Source organism: Anguilla anguilla, chromosome 11, assembly GCF_013347855.1.
Source record: "Anguilla anguilla isolate fAngAng1 chromosome 11, fAngAng1.pri, whole genome shotgun sequence".
Taxonomy (NCBI): domain Eukaryota; kingdom Metazoa; phylum Chordata; class Actinopteri; order Anguilliformes; family Anguillidae; genus Anguilla; species Anguilla anguilla.
In genome coordinates, this window is record NC_049211.1 from 20,035,560 (window position 1) to 20,052,129 (window position 16,570).

Here is a 16,570-nt window from a genome sequence, read left to right on the forward strand (position 1 = left end):
GCAAAAGTTGGCCATGCTGCAAGAGCACTCCCTCCCTAAATTTAATACGCTCCAGAACCGACAAGCTTGTGTCTTCAGAAAGTCTTGTCTGGACAAGTATGTAAATAATGCTGTGGAGGCTTTTCATGTCTTTTTGTTGAAACTTAATCCCTTACGGTCACACGTTGCTGTGAGTTCTTGGCTAAACAGACAGGAAAAGGCCGTAAAACACAGGTCTTTAACGTAAAGGATTAGTTTGCATTAGGCATTAGTGTGCCTCTGGAATCCTTGGGAAAAAGTTATGTTTTGTTTACATTGTATGTTGAAATATATTTAGGTCAGTCCCAACGGTGAATGCATGTATTATGCTTTGAGGAGCCTCAGGGGTTCAGCAACAAAAGCCAACTGTGAGAAAATATGGTAGCAGTTGCCAAATGAAGTCAGTTGTGCCCTTATCTTGATTTTGCTTCCAGGCTCACAGCACGTCGCAGTCCTGGCTTTACTGGCCTTCGTATGTTGCGTCGTACAGTGCTTCCAAAAGTATAGTAATGGTGGAGTGAAATTAATTATTTTTGCTGTGCAACATCAAGTTAATGACTGAGAGGTGAACAGAGAAGATCATGAAGACTAACTGGATGAAAAAGAAGTGTTCTGTAAGCTGAGAGAACAGAAGAATTCAGTAAGAAGGACAGGACAGAAACTGGGCATATCAAGTACAGCATTTTGAAAAGTCTTGAAAAAGACACCACTTGTGGACTCGCCAATGAACATCGTATGGGTCGGCCAGGGAAGACAACTGCAGTTGATGACAGACGAACCCTAGGAGCTGTGAAAAAAAACTCTCAAACAACGGTCAGTGACAACACCAGCAGTCTCCAGATGGCAGGGGTGAGAATATCACAAGCCGCCATACGCAGAAGACTTTGTGAGCACTATTTTATAGGCTTCACTGCAAGATGCAAACCTCTCATCAGCAGCAAGAATCAAAAGGCCAAATTAGAATTTGCCAAAAAACACAGAGATTAGCCAGAAGCGTTCTGGAACGAAGTTTTATGGACCAGATGAAATCAAAATAAACCTTTTACTAAAGCGATGGAAAGCTGAAAGTGTGGATAAAGGAAGGAGCAGCCCATGATCCAAAGCATCCCCCTCATCTGTGAAATATGGAGATGGTAGTGTCATGGCTTGGGCATGTATGCCTGCTTCTGTTATAGGCTGACTCATCTTTATTGATGATGTAAAACCGAGAACAGCAGCAGTAGTATGACAGATTGGCAGCCAGCACTTAATCCTGCAGCAAGACAAGGATCCACTGCCTGTGTAACCAAAGCATTCACCGATGGGAAAAATTGGAAAGTTTGGACTGGCCAAGTCAGTCACCTGATTTAAATCCAATTGTGTTAGCATTTCACTTGCTGAAGAGGAGGCTGAAGACAGAAACCAGAAAGGGTTTTGCAACCAAATATTACACTTTGCTTTGATTTTGTCTCATTCATCTTTTGATCTCAAATCTGAATGCCAAATCCGAATGAAGTAAATAGGAAAAATCATTGGCATACTTTTGGAGGGCACTGTATATCAAAATGTTGTCACACTACGGGAGTATATGCATTTCTTCTGATGCATGCCATGGGTGCGTGTATCTGGGACTGCTATAGGAAACCTGCATTCTGCCATCAGCATGGCAACGTCTGGCAGTCCAGGTGTGCCTGTGGGTGTGTTACATTATGACATCATCCAGGAAGCATACTGCTCTCCTTTTATGGTTGGTATTGTAGGTGGTTGAAGGGCCTAGCCGTCCGTTACTGACTCATTGGAAATAAGACCCTGCTATTGTGACTAGCGGAAGATCAACAGAGGTGAGGCAAACTATGGAGGTTGTATTCATGGAGCGAGAGAGAATCCCAATCAAAGCAATTACAATGTGAAAACTCCCCCAATGACCTTCTTCTTGTTTACTGTGAAGCAGCTGGACGAGCATTGTTTGTAGGTGAGAAGTCTTAACTCTTGGGGTGGGTGAAGACCAGTTTTATGGCCTTGTAGGTGAAAAGTCTTTGCTGTGGCTGCAGGGACTGCTAAGCGAGCTCAGGACTGGTGTGTCCACACTGAGCTGCTTGCTGGTTGGTCTCTAAACTTTGTTAGTAAGTGGTGTTAGAAAGCTGCGCTGGGCTGCCTAGGGAAGCACTGTATCCAAGCAGCTCTGGTTCCACTGTGCCAACGCTGTACTCTCGGAGGGTTCAGAACGGGTACAGCGCATGCCTCCCCAGAAAGGGGACGTGCTGAGGAGCAGAACCTGCTGGAGGCGGCTCTCCATTCCTGTTTCACACCCTTGAGCCAAAATTCACTATGTATTCTGTCCGTATGCTCTGTGTGTATGTGTGTACACACACACACACACACACATATACACACACACAAATGCACACTCGCACAAGCGCACACACACACATACGCACATATATGCACACACACGAACGCACGTACACACACACACATACACACACACACACGCAGGTTGAATGTTTTTATTGCTGTCGTATACAGGCATCACACTCACACTTGGTGTCTATTCCTGTCTGCTTCAGCTGGCGATTTGGGAAGCGGAGTGCTGGGTGGTGTCGGTGGCCTGTGTTAACCCGAGATGTCAGGGTTCAGTCCCTGGGCAGAAATAGACCACTGAGAGCCGCCATATGGCCGCAGTGGAAGTGCTGCAGATGCCCTCGCCCAAAGGGAGCAGTGTCCTGCAGCCCCTCTCAGGTTCCCAGAGCTGGCTGTGGAAGGCCGAGGGGAAGCTCCTCCTCATTTTATCACCTCCTCGCCCCACAGGGTCACCCAAAACACCTGCTGCCGCAACCTGTGCTCACCCTCACACCTTCTGGCAATGTGCCTTCTTCACTGCACGGCTGGGGCTGGGTGGATTTAGTAAGGCTTGTACCTGCATGAAAGCTCTAGAGAAGTACAGGTCAGGGCAGCGATGACTGGTGTACAGAGCTGAGGGTACATGCAGGTAGAGTGACAACGCTGACTCAGCACACCCTGTGATTTCTGGGAGTGGGTGGGACATTGGGTATTAGGAGTGGTTAATCCAGTGTTGGAAGGTTATTCGGTGCTCTGCTTTAGAAAAAACTGAACGTAGTGGGTTCTGTACTGTGAGGCCTTCCCTTCCACCTGAGGTCAGTGTGCAGTTGCGATCGGGCTGCAGGATAGAGCCTGTGAGGGCTTCTCTGGAGTCCCCGCAGCAGATCTGCTGACATGTCCTGGCATGTGAAGGCTGCCTTTGTCTGCAATCTGCCTGGTGCTGGGGGCGGGGAGGGCAGACAGAGGGAAAATAACATTTTAGGCATGGACAAAGATGGCATCAGCATGGGGACAGAGAACTGAGAAACAGATCTGTGAAAGGGGCTTGTGTTTCAGAGTCTCTTTTGGTGAAATGTGCCCATTCATAGTAGAGGGAAGCGATGCCATTTTTTAATGCTTTCAGTTTCTTGTACCTTAGATGAGGTGTCACTTTAACCCTTAATTTTACATGCTGGTCCACTCAGTCCTGTGAGAACTCCCAATATTTCCTTGTTTAGTGTGCTACAGGTACAGTGCTGATAGGAAAACATGACAATGTGTGCGTTATGCCTGATATTCTGCATGCTTGTGTGCTTGTGTTTGTTTGCACACGTTAGTGTGTGTAACGATGCTTACTCTTGCTCATGCATGCTTGTGTACATATGTGTGTTTACAAGTGTGTGTGAGCACGTGTGTGTGTGTGTGAGAGAGCGTGTGTGTGCGTGTGTGTGTGTGTGTGAGTACATGTGTGTGTGTGTGTGTGAGCGTGTGCGTCCGCTGGTGCTTTTTTTCCATCTGGGGAGGACGGTAAATCCTTTCTGCAGATTCCTAGGTTTTACTCTTCACAAGAGGCGATTAGAGCAGCAAAGCCCTGTGCCGCGGCCCTGGAGCTTCCCTCTGATTGGGCCTATCAGCAGGGCTGCTGGGCGGCTGGCGTGGGCCTTTGAAGCTCACAGAGGATTCTCCTCCAGCTGAAGTGCTGCTACTTTACTGCTCTGGCATTGAGGCACTAGGCATGCTAAAAACTGGAAGAAGCCAGAAGTGTCACCCCTCTGAGTCCATCCCCCTGTTTCCCCTTCTGGAATCTCTTTCCTAGTGCGGAATTCTTTCCCTGCTGTTCTCCCCTTACCTATCTGACGGGGAGATCTGAGGACAACCCGGTCCTATTAAAGTAACTATTCGGACTATATAGCATCATTATTCACGCTTATTAAATGCTGTTGTAACAGTCTAGACTTTTCCCAGCGACACTGTGCTTTTGTAAGTAGATGTTGTCGCGGTGGACACACACACGCACCCGCACACGCACGCACATACACACACACACATATAAACACACACATGCATACACACACATACACACACACACTTTTGTACAACTCAGAGGGATGACGTGTTGCATTTGATCACAATTATTCCAGCGTGTGGGTTAAAGGAGAATCCCTGGGGCCCAGTTGTTCGATTTGTTCATAATGGTTTGACCCGCAGTTCTTGCGGTAATTTGCAACTCCAGTCAACTGTACGGGATGGATTGTATTCATTTCTTCCTTTTTTAGTATTTAGCTGCTTTGATTTGGCATGAAGTGAGTTTTTTTTCCTACTCTGTCTTACTTCTAATTGGCTCTCTCTGTGACAAAAAGTGGCAGTTAAATCTTTCCAAGAAGAACTAATCTAATCCAGAAGTTTAGTGTTTGTCATTCTGTGGACTCTGTGGTGGTGTTGGATCCAATGAAAATGAGTTTCTGCTAAACTGTACACGGTCCCTGACAAATAAATTATATAAAGTAAACTAAGGATTGTGTGGATATGCAGTGGGGTGTGTGCTTATGCAGCAAGATATGCAGTGGGATGTGTGCTTATGCATTGGGATATGTGGTGATATGCAGTAGGATATGCAGGGAGATGTGTGGCTATGCAGTGGGGTAATGTGGTTATATGCAGTAGGATATGCAGTGGGATGTGTGCTTATGCAGTGGAGTAATGTGGTTATATGCAGTAGGATATGCAGGGAGATGTGTGGCTATGCAGTGGGGGAATGTGGTTATGCAGTAGGATATGCAGTGGGATGTGTGGCTATGCAGTGGGGTAAATATGCAGTAGGATATGCAGTGGGATGTGTGGCTATGCAGTGGGGGAATGTGGTTATGCAGTAGGATATGCAGTGGGATGTGTGGCTATGCAGTGGGGGAATGTGGTTATATGCAGTAGGATATGCAGTGTGATGTGTGGCTATGCAGTGGGGGAATGTGGTTATATGCAGTAGGATATGCAGTGGGATGTGTGGCTATGCAGTGGGGGAATGTGGTTATATGCAGTAGGATATGCAGTGTGATGTGTGGCTATGCAGTGGGGGAATGTGGTTATATGCAGTAGGATATGCAGTGTGATGTGTGGCTATGCAGTGGGGGAGTGTGGTTATATGCTGTGGGATATGGAGCTCTGTGAGTGATGGTGTCCCCCGTGTCTCTCTGCAGCTCTGACTGGGTGGAGATCCTGGAGCCCCGCTCCAGGGAGCGCATGTACGTGAACCTGGAGACGGGCGAGTGCGGCTGGGACCGCCCCGCCGGCGTGCCCGTGCGCCAGTCCGACGGCAACCAGTGGTGGGAGCTCTTCGACAGCAACAACAACCGCTTCTACTACTACAACTCGGTCAGCCAGCAGACGGTGTGGCACCGGCCCCAGAACTGCGACGTCGTGCCCCTGGCCCAGCTGCAGGCCATGAAGCGCAGTTCCGAGTCCGAACTGCGGGGGCACTCCGGCAAGCTGCGGACGGGCGCGGGCGGGGAGGGCCGGCGCACCCCCTTGCTGGGAGCCGGCCCCGGAGCCTACGTCGTGCCCCCGCCTCAGGAACTAGAGAGCAGCGGAAGGGAGACCCCCTCTAAGGGCAGAACCGACAGCCTGGACAGCAAGAAGGACGCTGGCAGGTAAAGTCACACTCGCGCCGCTCTTACTGAATGTCTCCCCGGAGAGTGGATACTGAGAAGCTGTGCGTGCCACAGGAATCTTTTTCCATTAGCAGTCCTTCCCTCCTTTGTCTCAGAGCTATTGCAGTGGGATTACACTGCCTTTATGTCATAATGGAATTGTCAATGCATGGTTTCAGTTTGCCAGACTGCGCTGAGCTCACTGGAGTAACAAGCTGTCATACCAGAACCGCATGTAAATGGGCTAAGCAAATGTCCAGTTTTCCTTCTTGAGTCAGTTGTGGTCAGCTTGCTGTACAGTATGCTTTCAGCCGCGGGTAAATGGAAAGAGAGAGACAGAGCGTGAAAGGAAGAGATAGAGAGAGAGATAAAAATTCTAAACCTGTTTGGGGAGAGCTGAGACTGGCCGAGCCCATTGAATTTATGCTTAATGAGATTGTCGCAGCTTCCCCCTGAAACCTTCCCCTCTTCCTGAGAATAAGGCTTCGCTGGAGAAGGTTCTTCATCCTGTTAGCAGTGTGGATGAACCCCCCCTTTAGCTGGGGATGAGCCGGTGTGAGAATGGACTCCTCGTTCAGGGGATCTATCCTGAACAAGAGTCATGAGGACATTATTCTGCAGTATTCCCAAAGGACACCTAGTGTTGACTATCTCCTGTGACTACAGGCAGAGCAGTTGCATCCACTCTTGCCCTACAAACTCGGTGGCTGATTTTCTGTTTTCACAAGGAACCTTCTGAGGTGAGTTAGCTGGGTAATGAATGAATAGATAAATGAAGTGCTGAATAACAACTGTGAAGACAATGGAATTTTATTATTTAAAAAAACGGATAGAGCTATACTTTGCTATAGTTGGCACTTCTGTCAAATGCTGAGGATTAAGGTTCAAAGAAGTCTGGGACTGGGACTTTCTTCCCCTTTCTGGGGCATCATGTACAAAAAAATGCCGCTGTTATTTTGAATAGCTGGTGATTTGTGCAGTAGCGCTTAAACAAAAAAGCTATCAAATGTGCAGAGGTCACGAGCCTCTATTTATGCACAGAAGCATGTGCCATTCTCCCATTTCCTCATAAGAAACCTCAGCTGAAAAATCCCTCCTCAGTAAGATACTCAAACAGTGTGCTTAAGCCACGTGTGCTAGTGTGCACGCCTGCCCGTTCTCTCTTCTCCTCTTCTGTGTAACCAGATCTTAGGTAGGCCATCTTTTCCCCTGGCTGACTGCCACAGTGGTTATATTCAGCTACCTTATTCTCTTAGAGAGGGAGGCAGTTGTTTTACCCCTGAAACAGCCCTGCAGCTCAGTAACTGGAAGGGTGTGGGGCAATGACAGGGAGCACTACACACACACGGGTGCAAGCAGTCGCAGCTGTTTAAGCAAGGAAAAGGTAGCTGTGTTTCATCCCTCTTCTCCTTTGGAAAAAATCACTTAAGCACACCGCACACTGATTAGAGGGACATGTGCAGTAGCTGCAGCCCATATATGGGCACTAGTCGATCTCAGTCCTTCCCACCTTCCGTTGGAGAGAAGCGCCAAAGGAAAATGTGAAGACTCCAGGGTGACGGTGAACGGTGAGCGGCAGGTTTTCCGTCAGCCCTTAAAATAAACGCTCTACAGTTAGGCGGCCCTTGGCTCGGACTGGGAGCGTTTTGACAGGGGGGTCCTCGGTGTCCCGGGCAGGGTTAACTTGGCTGAGTGGCCCACGGGGAGGGCTAGCCTTTCACTGGAGTGGCGTAATGGAAAGGCCCGAAAACCGCTTCCCTTCGCACTCCTGGATTTAGCCTATCACAGATCATTCTGAGCACCTGCACACCACAGATGACAGCTGGGATTGCGCCAGTCATGAATATGAGCGTGTGTGTGTGTGTCTGTGTGTGTGGGATGTGTGTGTGACAGTGCATGCCTGCATGCTTGTAACTGTGTGTGTTTAGCCCCCAAATTGACTTAGTAAAGCCCCCCCAAGCCCCACACTGTCCTCAGTCCCATACCGAAAGTGAGCATGGAGTTTCTGGCTGCTGGTAACAAGTTTTACCCCATGCACAAGGCCTACCCTTTCAGTGCAGATTTCTGCTTTTCCCATCAGTTCACTGGGCCTTGGAGAATAGGTTGGTGTATTGTACACTGTGCTAAAATATGAGCAGCTGTAGCAAAAGATGGAGGAGTTGGTGGTGGGGGATGTGGTGGTGCGGGGTGATTTAAGCAGTTCCAATAAATTTTTGGATTCAGTGTTCTGTTAGGATTCTGAAAGACACTTTCTGTTTTTCTCTTTTTTTACCTGACGTTGTTTTTATTAAAATGTTTGTCTTTGGCAGCCTTTACTCAACAGCCATAACCTGGATTGAATGTGATATGTAAAGTATTACAAGTATTTATTGCTAGCTGGCTATCTCTTAATGTTATCTCATATTAAGGGAATTTTACCCTATTTGAGCCGTCTGGAAACTTCCAAAACTCCCTCAGTAAAAGCTTTTTTTCTACATCATGACGTGTCAGTCAGAACATGATCTGGTCTGGACTGAAGCGTCTCGCAGAGTCACTGACCTTTGAAATGGGCAGGAGGTTTTTCTGCTTTTTTTTCTACTGGTGCAGCTGTGCAGAACATTTTCATGATGTTGTGCATAGGGCAGAGAAAGATATTTGTTTTTAGAGGTGGGGGGGGGGGGAATTTAGTGCTTGCCACTGATTTTGCCAACTGAGGGAAGAGTGAAAGAGAGACTGAGAGATGAGGGGATGGGATAGAGAATGCCAGGATATGATAAAATCTGTTAGCCAAATGCAGGGTAATTTAAAAAAGAATGATTAAGAAGTTAAATTTGTATTTAAGAGGTTTAGCCTGCTGGAGATTTTTTTTGTCAGGGCTGATTTAACAATGAACATTATATTGTCCAACACTATAAATGCTTGTTTATTGGTGAAGGCTGTTTATGCTTGTGGCAGACACTTCCCTCTTGACGTGTCGAAGAAAAAATCCCCAATGTTTTAGTTATTGTGATCTCCATTTCACTGAAAGAAGAAGACTGGGCCACAACCTGGGAGTCAGTTTTGTTTTGATTTGACACACAGTCCTGTTCATTAAAAAGAAGTCCAAGTGATTGCCACCATCTTGTGATTCTTGTGGTCTCTGCCCTTCTTCCTCATTGATGATGTCACTACTTTCCTATGATATTTGTGATAATAGACGGTGAAAGTTCTGTTCTAAAGATACAGACCTTGAGCTTAAGTACAATGAAATGGCTTGCCTTGGTGTCTAAACTCTCAGGGATGAGGATCCAATTTAGAGCCATTTTCTTTTTACTTGCTTTCTTCACAGTGTCCATTAGATGTCAAATATCAGACTGAACAGACACAAATTGAAGGTGGCCCTCAGTTTTTCTTCTTTGAGTAACTGAATTGCACTTTTGCGCATTTCTCTCTCTCACGCTCTCTCTCTCTCTGTATGTGTGTGTGTGTGTGTGCATTCAACGAGCCCACTCTTCATACAACTAAATTCGAGGTCTTAACGCGTTTGAAGCTGGGGCAGCCTCGCTGGTCTTATTTTAGGTGCACACTTAGCACATTGCCAGAGGAATTAAACATGGGCTGCTGATCCTGAATGTGTGTGCCGGCCAGCCGCCATGAAAATCAGCGGCATCGTCCGCTAACGCCAGTCAAGCTCCTGGGATTCGCGCACCCTGCATCTCCTGGGGCCTTCTCCACTAAACAGAGCCAAATTCCTGCCATATGGGATTTAAATAGAGGAACATCGCACCACCCTGCCATGGCCCTCCCTCCGCTCTGTTTTTTGTGAAGGTGAGTGTGACACATGGGGTGCGCGGGGTGTGCCTCTCTTATGGCACTCGAGGGACCTCTTGAGATGAGACGGAGGGACAATGGGCAGCACCGGACTGGTTTTTGTGAAAGGGCCGCTGTGTTTTTTATATCTGTCCTCTAATCAGGCTTTCTTTGTGCGGGGAACGTCCCCTTCACTCTAACAAATGGGGCGTCTTAGCAGCCCTCCACCCAAACTCAAAGCCTTTTGTGGGTTGGGACGCTTGCGCCTCCTCCCCGATCATCAGTGGACTCAGAGCAGAGTGTGACGCGTGTTTGTGTTTTGCTTTGCATTGTTTTGCTGAGGTGACTTTGTGAGTTAGCGTGATGAGGGGCTTGGGGGGCGGTGAGTGTGGGGCACGTTTCCAGTGCGTCGTTTGCCTGTTACATTGCCTGTGCCTGATGGTCCAAACGCATTTTTTTGCATTGAGGACTCGCTTGTTCTAACTCCGAGTTTTATTTGGTGTAAACAAACGTAATTATGGCTATAATTACGCTTGAGTTGTTTCTGCTCTAGAGGTACTTGTAGATGTGATTTAATGGTACTTCAGGCCTGTTTCAGTCACGGTGATGTAGCGTAAGGATTGTGCAGCTACGCTTTGCCACGGGGTGTTGTGGCTGGCGTCAATACTCGGCAAGAAAGCAGGATTATGTAAAGAAATTCATGCGGAATGCAGTCGGTTTTGCTTACTATGATGCATTTTATTGGGTGCATGTGTTTGTTGTTAGACTTAAATGTTTTAGGAATGTCATCTCTGCTAAAAAATATGAAGCAGATTGCGTTGTTGACTTCATGATAGTGGGAAGAATGATAGCAACTGTGCCACAAAAGAGAAAATGAAAGCATTTTATACATCCCCTGCCATCAAAGTGATTTTTTTCACAAAGAGGATTTGGGTTTGTCACGGTAATCTGTGAAGGACATTCTCCTGTTATCTCCTGCCATATGAATAATTCTGTTTAGATTAGATTTCCGATGTAAACACTTTTTCATTAGTCTGAATAAGCAAAGAGCTGATTTCACGTGGTTATTTTATCTTACATTGGAGGATCACAGGAAGTAGTCTGGATAATGTGAAGAATAACTAGGTACACCACTTCTGTTATTACTGCAAATCCCTTCTAGTGTGTTTGTGCCATCAAAACAGACTCAACGAAGCATGAAGCACAGCTGCCTGCTGTGGCAGAGCAGAATTTTCAGGTGATACATGCCAGTGATGTCATCTTTGTCATCATTCTTGCTAGCCTTAAGCTGATTTAAATGAGGTGTGACAGAATAATAGGAGTCTCGCTGGTGACCGATTTGACACGCCGTGCGCTGTGTGTAACTGAAATACTGTGTCCAGGTCCTGTTTGTCTCTGAGAGGCTTCTGCAGTCAGGTCTCAGCCCGTCCTGATGGGCGTTCCTGAGTCGGCACAAGGGAGAGCTTCAGGGAGTGTCACGTGTTGCATTGTGGGTCATGCTGAAGTCAGAGAGCGGAGCGGTTTAGCTGAATTTCCCTGTGTGCATTCCGTGTGAATTTAGTCTCTGTTGAAGGGTCCATGCAGGGTAGAGCTCCAAATGAACCACTGTGTGCAGGGGAGAGAAGACACGTTCTCCTGCCTTCTGTTCTCGGGGATGGCTCTTGTAATCAAAGTGCTTTCGGCTCAGAGTGCTTTCGGCTTTGTCCTCTCATCTCCTTTAACGCGACATTTTTCCTTCTTTGTGTTTCCCCCACACTTGCATACACAGCGATTCGTTATCACCGCTGTGGTTCCTGTATAAAGCAGTCCCGGATGCTGTGCCACTGTGTGCTCTAATCAGAATCTCTGGCCTTCTTCACAGCAGGTATTAGAGCAGCCGTGAGCGGGGTACGGGTTACCCTGCAGCGCTCCATTCGGGGTGCGTGCCAGGGTCCTGAAGGGGAGACAGATGTGAACAGCTGTGGGGGGACACTGGAAACCGGAGGCCGGGTTTAGGTCAGGTTCAGTATGACGCAGCCCAGGATTCAGTTTAATCCAGAGCGGGCTGTGTGGAGCAGTGGGATCTCTTTCACCATGGCCCTTATGGCCACTGCCAAGAAGGCATAATTTACTGAGTTCCGACCCACAGATCATCTTCCCTTCACTCCAGTCACGAGCAGCAGCTTCCACATGCACACATTCTAAGAGAGGAAGTGAAAGGTCTGGCGTAATGCAGGACTGTCCTCAATTTACATTTTACTGCCATACTCAAGGCACCAGTATACTCTAAATGAAACAAATTTTCCCATTGGTCCATCCAAATATCACATGGTTGGTTGCGTCACGGTTGACTGGCCAGGGGGCAGAGTTCAACTTTATTATCCCGCTCACTTATTAGTGTACTATCTCATAGTAGGTACGAAGAGTTGCTGAACTTGTGCTAGGAAATTGTCTTCTTAATGATCGATCACGCAGCGATTTTAAAGACAAAAAAAATGTGCTCAAATTCCTAGCATGAAATTTCAATGAGGTTTGGCATCATTTATCATGTGTGAGATCAATAGCAACAGAAATATTAATGCTTTAATTTGGGGGGTCTTAAAGATGAGAACGAGGAGATAGTAGGTTTTTGAGGAGGTGGGGGCGTTGAGGGATTTTAAGTGACTTTCTAAATGATTGGCATAGTGGGGATCCAGGGGAATCACTTGTTGTTGGACAGCTGGGGTTCCCCTGCAATTTCTGAGGTCTCATATGCCAGTCTGGGTTCGATTTTAGTCTTAGAAGATGCCTTCCATAGTTTCCATTAAACCCCGTCACTGTAGCTTCAACTAGGGAAAATCACACCCTCCTCTCCCCATAAACACCTTTTACATTTACATTTTAGGCCTTTAGCCGACTCTATCTGAAGTGACTTGCACAGCTTGCTTTTTTTTCTTTTTTTTTACCTACAATCAGTGTATAGAGCTGGATGTTTACTGGATATTTATTCAGGTTAATTGCCTTGCTCAAGGGCATAACGGCAGTGCCCCACCTGGAAAGTGGACCTATAATCTTGGAGTTACTCAGTTCTCTTCCCATTATGCTACACACAGGGCCCTAAATAGAAATACAATAGAGCAGGCTTGGCCCTATAGTCTCACTGTTGCAGGCTCAGGCCATGTCATCAGTCAACTGGGAGTCTGACAGGACATGACTGGATTTGTCCTGACAGGAGTCTGTCCAGGTTCATTGGGTTAGCTCCTCCCAGCAGCATGTTACGTAGTCATAGGCTCCCATCGGTGAGAGATTTGCTGACACTGGCTGTCCTATGGTGCTGTTTTCTGCAGTAATGTAGAGTAGAAAACTCATCAGTGAAGCTATCGTGTCATGCCTGCATCAGCTGCAGCTTGTGTGGTTTCAGGTTAAAACACATTTACTTCAGAGGTAGAACTGCCCATTCCATATTTCAAAAAGTTATAATTTATGAAGTATTATTATGTAGAAAAAAATGAATGGATAAAGAAAAAAAAATCTGTCATTGTATGACTTATTCCAACACCATCTGAAGACACCCTGAGGGATCCGACTCTCCCAAGTCAACCCTGTTACACTCCCCTTTGTGTCTTTATCAATGGGAATCTGCCAACAAATGACAGATAAGAGACTAGATTTATTATCTGAGTGAAATAAGCAGTCAGTTGAACTGATTGAAGACCTTCCGGGCATGTTATGCTGCCCCATGTCACTATTCTCTGGAATGACAGTGATTAGTCCCAGAGGGGTTGTGCTGCTTGGGAACGTGATCTTGTTAACTCACCGCAGGTGAGAGTGTGATGTCGTAGTCTTGCTGGTAGACACATTTGGGTATTTCACAGTGAAATCCTCACTTCCCTATTCTTGAGGAGTGGGGGAATGTGGTGGAGGGGTAAATAAGATGGGTACTTCCCAGTCTACCCCAGTGAGTCATTCAAAGTCTGTTTGCCGACATTTATTTCAGAAAGAAAACCTTGGAACACAAATAGCTAGGGTATATTTAGGCACCTCCCCAGTTCCCCTCTGCTCAAGAAAGCGCCCGTTATGAAAGCCTGGTCATGGTCAGCGAAGAGACACCATGGCTGCCTGGAACAAATTGAAGCCTGATGACTGCTAATTTAGTTTGTCTCTCCATGTCCAAAATTGAGTTGCTGATGTTTCTAAGTATGTTATCTTCATTTTCCTACTCTTATCAAAGATTTGCACTCATGGCCCAGCCTTTGACATCTATAGAGATAGTAGATTGTCAGATTAAAATCTTTATTTCTTGTCAGATATGCTTCAGCTTCCAGTTTAATATAGCAGGCAGATGATTGTGTTTCAGGACATGAACACAGAGCAGTTTGTTGAGAAATATGGTCTTGGAGTCAGTGTTACTGTATTGTCTGGCTGCACAGTTCACCCCTGGGGCCCACAGAACCTTCCAGAAAGCAGGAATTCCAAAGTCGATTCAAAACCTCTTCTTGGCTTTCCCATGACAAATTTCTCCAGGACCCTCCCCCTCTTCTCTCCCCCCCCCCTTTCCTCTCCCCTCCCTTTGCCCTCCCCTCTCACAGAGCGATGTAGAGCGCCAGACACCTGTTTAGGATGCTGGCTCTGACCTCTCTACTGTTGTCCCCCTAATCTGTACCTTGTGACCGCAAGCGATGGAGCTTGGACCCAAAGGGAAAGCCATTCCCCATATTTACCACAGTATTCAGCCTTCAGGCCAACTGCCAAACCACAGCCTGTCCTTCGCCAAACACTATTGGAGTGTGTAGGTTACCCTCTTACCAAAAAGGAAAAAAAAGATCACGAAGAAGCACTGATTCTTGAGAATTTTTTGGTATTTTATATTCTTTAAATTTAAGGTTTATGTACTTTCTCATGTGTGTGGCAGCAGTTCTGTCCTTTCCAAGTCTTTACTTCTACTTAAAACCATTAAAACCATAGATTAGGGTCAAGTGCTTTGCCGGATTTAGTGTGTATAGTATACACATAAGAAACAGGTGCTTTTCAGTCGGGGGTCAAGGAGGTGGTGGAATTCTTGAGCTGCTTTTCAACGGTTTACACTTCCAGCTGAAACTCCAGACTCTGAGGTCTGATGTCACATGGCGGTGTGTGTCAATAGAAGTCTCTACAAATTTGTATTAAATAATACACGGTTTTTACCACTACAGTAGAACTCCACAAGACTTTTAAAAAATGTGCGCAAACATTCGGAATGTCTTCAGTGGAGAGCTGAAACTCTAAAAAATGAACGCGTGAATAGGGGAAAACATGGGAAAGTATGTAATACTGTGTGTCTGGTGTTAGTTTCAGCTCGGGCTGGCTGGTGGGTGGGGAAACTGTAAGCCGTGGATTCTTTGAACCAAATAGGATTAGAGCCAAGGACACTCACTGCAGCCCACAGCAATGAGCATGTGATCACAACCCACCCCCCACAACAGAGAAGCTTTCTATAACCCCCCACCCTGCGCGCGCACACACACACACACACACACACACACACGCACACACCCCTTCTGCAGTGGTGGAAAATTAGCAGAGATGCATATCTGTCCAGCTGCTGTTCTATCAAGCCTATATATAGGTTGTGCATGTACAGCTATGTCTTCACTTAGCTCAGCTATGTGTATTTATGCTGCTTTCCTCTGCTTTCCTCATGAAATGAAAGCTAAGCCTCACTCCTCACTGAATACTATGGTGAGTAATTATAAGCAAATACATTCCAATGTGTATGCAAATGCCCTCCTTATTTCCCTGTTTGTGCAAGGTTAACTTCTGAACAGGGATTTGAGGACTCTGAGTACTCTGTGTGTGGAGTCTGAAGGGACGGGTCCCTTGATGTTGATCTCATCGAATGAGCCACCAGCTTTAGAGCCTTTCACATGTGACATTTGAATTCTAGTCCATTTTCTTTTGATGAATCAGTGCTGCACTTTATATAGTTTCTGTTGACCTACAGTTCCTAAAATGCCAATACACCACACACAATAGCATAAATCCTGCAACTGGTCAGCTCACTGAAGGCACGTTATTTTTATGTTGAAAAATGGGTCAGAGAAAAGCACAAATAGACTGACTGCAATCATTCTATTTCATCTATTCCTTTCTCTGTGTATAGAAATGTGTGTAAATATTTTGCTGCTGCTGTAGGATATGTTACAAATTCCAACCCCCTGCAGCCAATGGTAGAATGTTCAGAAATGTAAGCAGGCAAATTGTGTTCAATATTTCCCTTTCATTTTTATTGTTCATTAATTAGAGTATCATTAGAAAAGAATCCACAGTATGTTGGCAGCTATTCTAGCAGTGACCTATCTTTTCTTAAACTTTTCCTTTTTTTGGATTTTGACAGTAACACAACAGTATTGGGGGATGGTGGAACCCTAGGTATGTCTTATTCTGACAACAGTATTTATTAGCCAGAATCTGTTTGCATCATGCCTAGAAATGGCAAATTATAAGAGGTTTCATTGTGCATTGTGCGTTGTGCTTCCAGCAAAAACCAGTTTATCTAGTATACACTGTAAAAAAAACAGTATTTTGTAAAAAATAATAATAATAATTACAGGATTTAACTTTTTTTTTAGACACTGTCATAGTCATGTAGAATAGCAGTGATAACTCATAATTTAACAACTATCCAATAGATTTATACATTTAAATAAAGGTTAAATAATGGGACTTACACAGACTTGCGGACATATGATATCAGCAAACACGGATGCATTTGACCTGTTGTGTTGCGTGTGAGTGTTCTCTGCTTGGATGCAGTGCAGTTGCTGTGATCCACTCGGACAATACACCCCCACACTGAACGAAAGCAAACCTGTGGAACTACAGACACCAAATGCCAACCGCCACCA

At 46.0% G+C, this 16,570-nt stretch overlaps 1 protein-coding gene across 2 annotated transcripts in view; it reads left to right on the forward strand.

Annotated features, from left to right (window-relative positions):
* The window catches only part of si:ch211-218g4.2 (rho GTPase-activating protein 39), a 61,728-nt gene that overhangs the window by 20,052 nt on the left and 25,106 nt on the right, over window positions 1-16,570 (forward strand). For both annotated transcript variants that reach the window (XM_035382316.1, XM_035382317.1), the window contains exon 2: window positions 5,511-5,960. In XM_035382316.1, coding sequence (XP_035238207.1) covers window positions 5,511-5,960 — 450 coding nt within the window. The remainder of the gene's footprint in view (window positions 1-5,510; window positions 5,961-16,570) is intronic.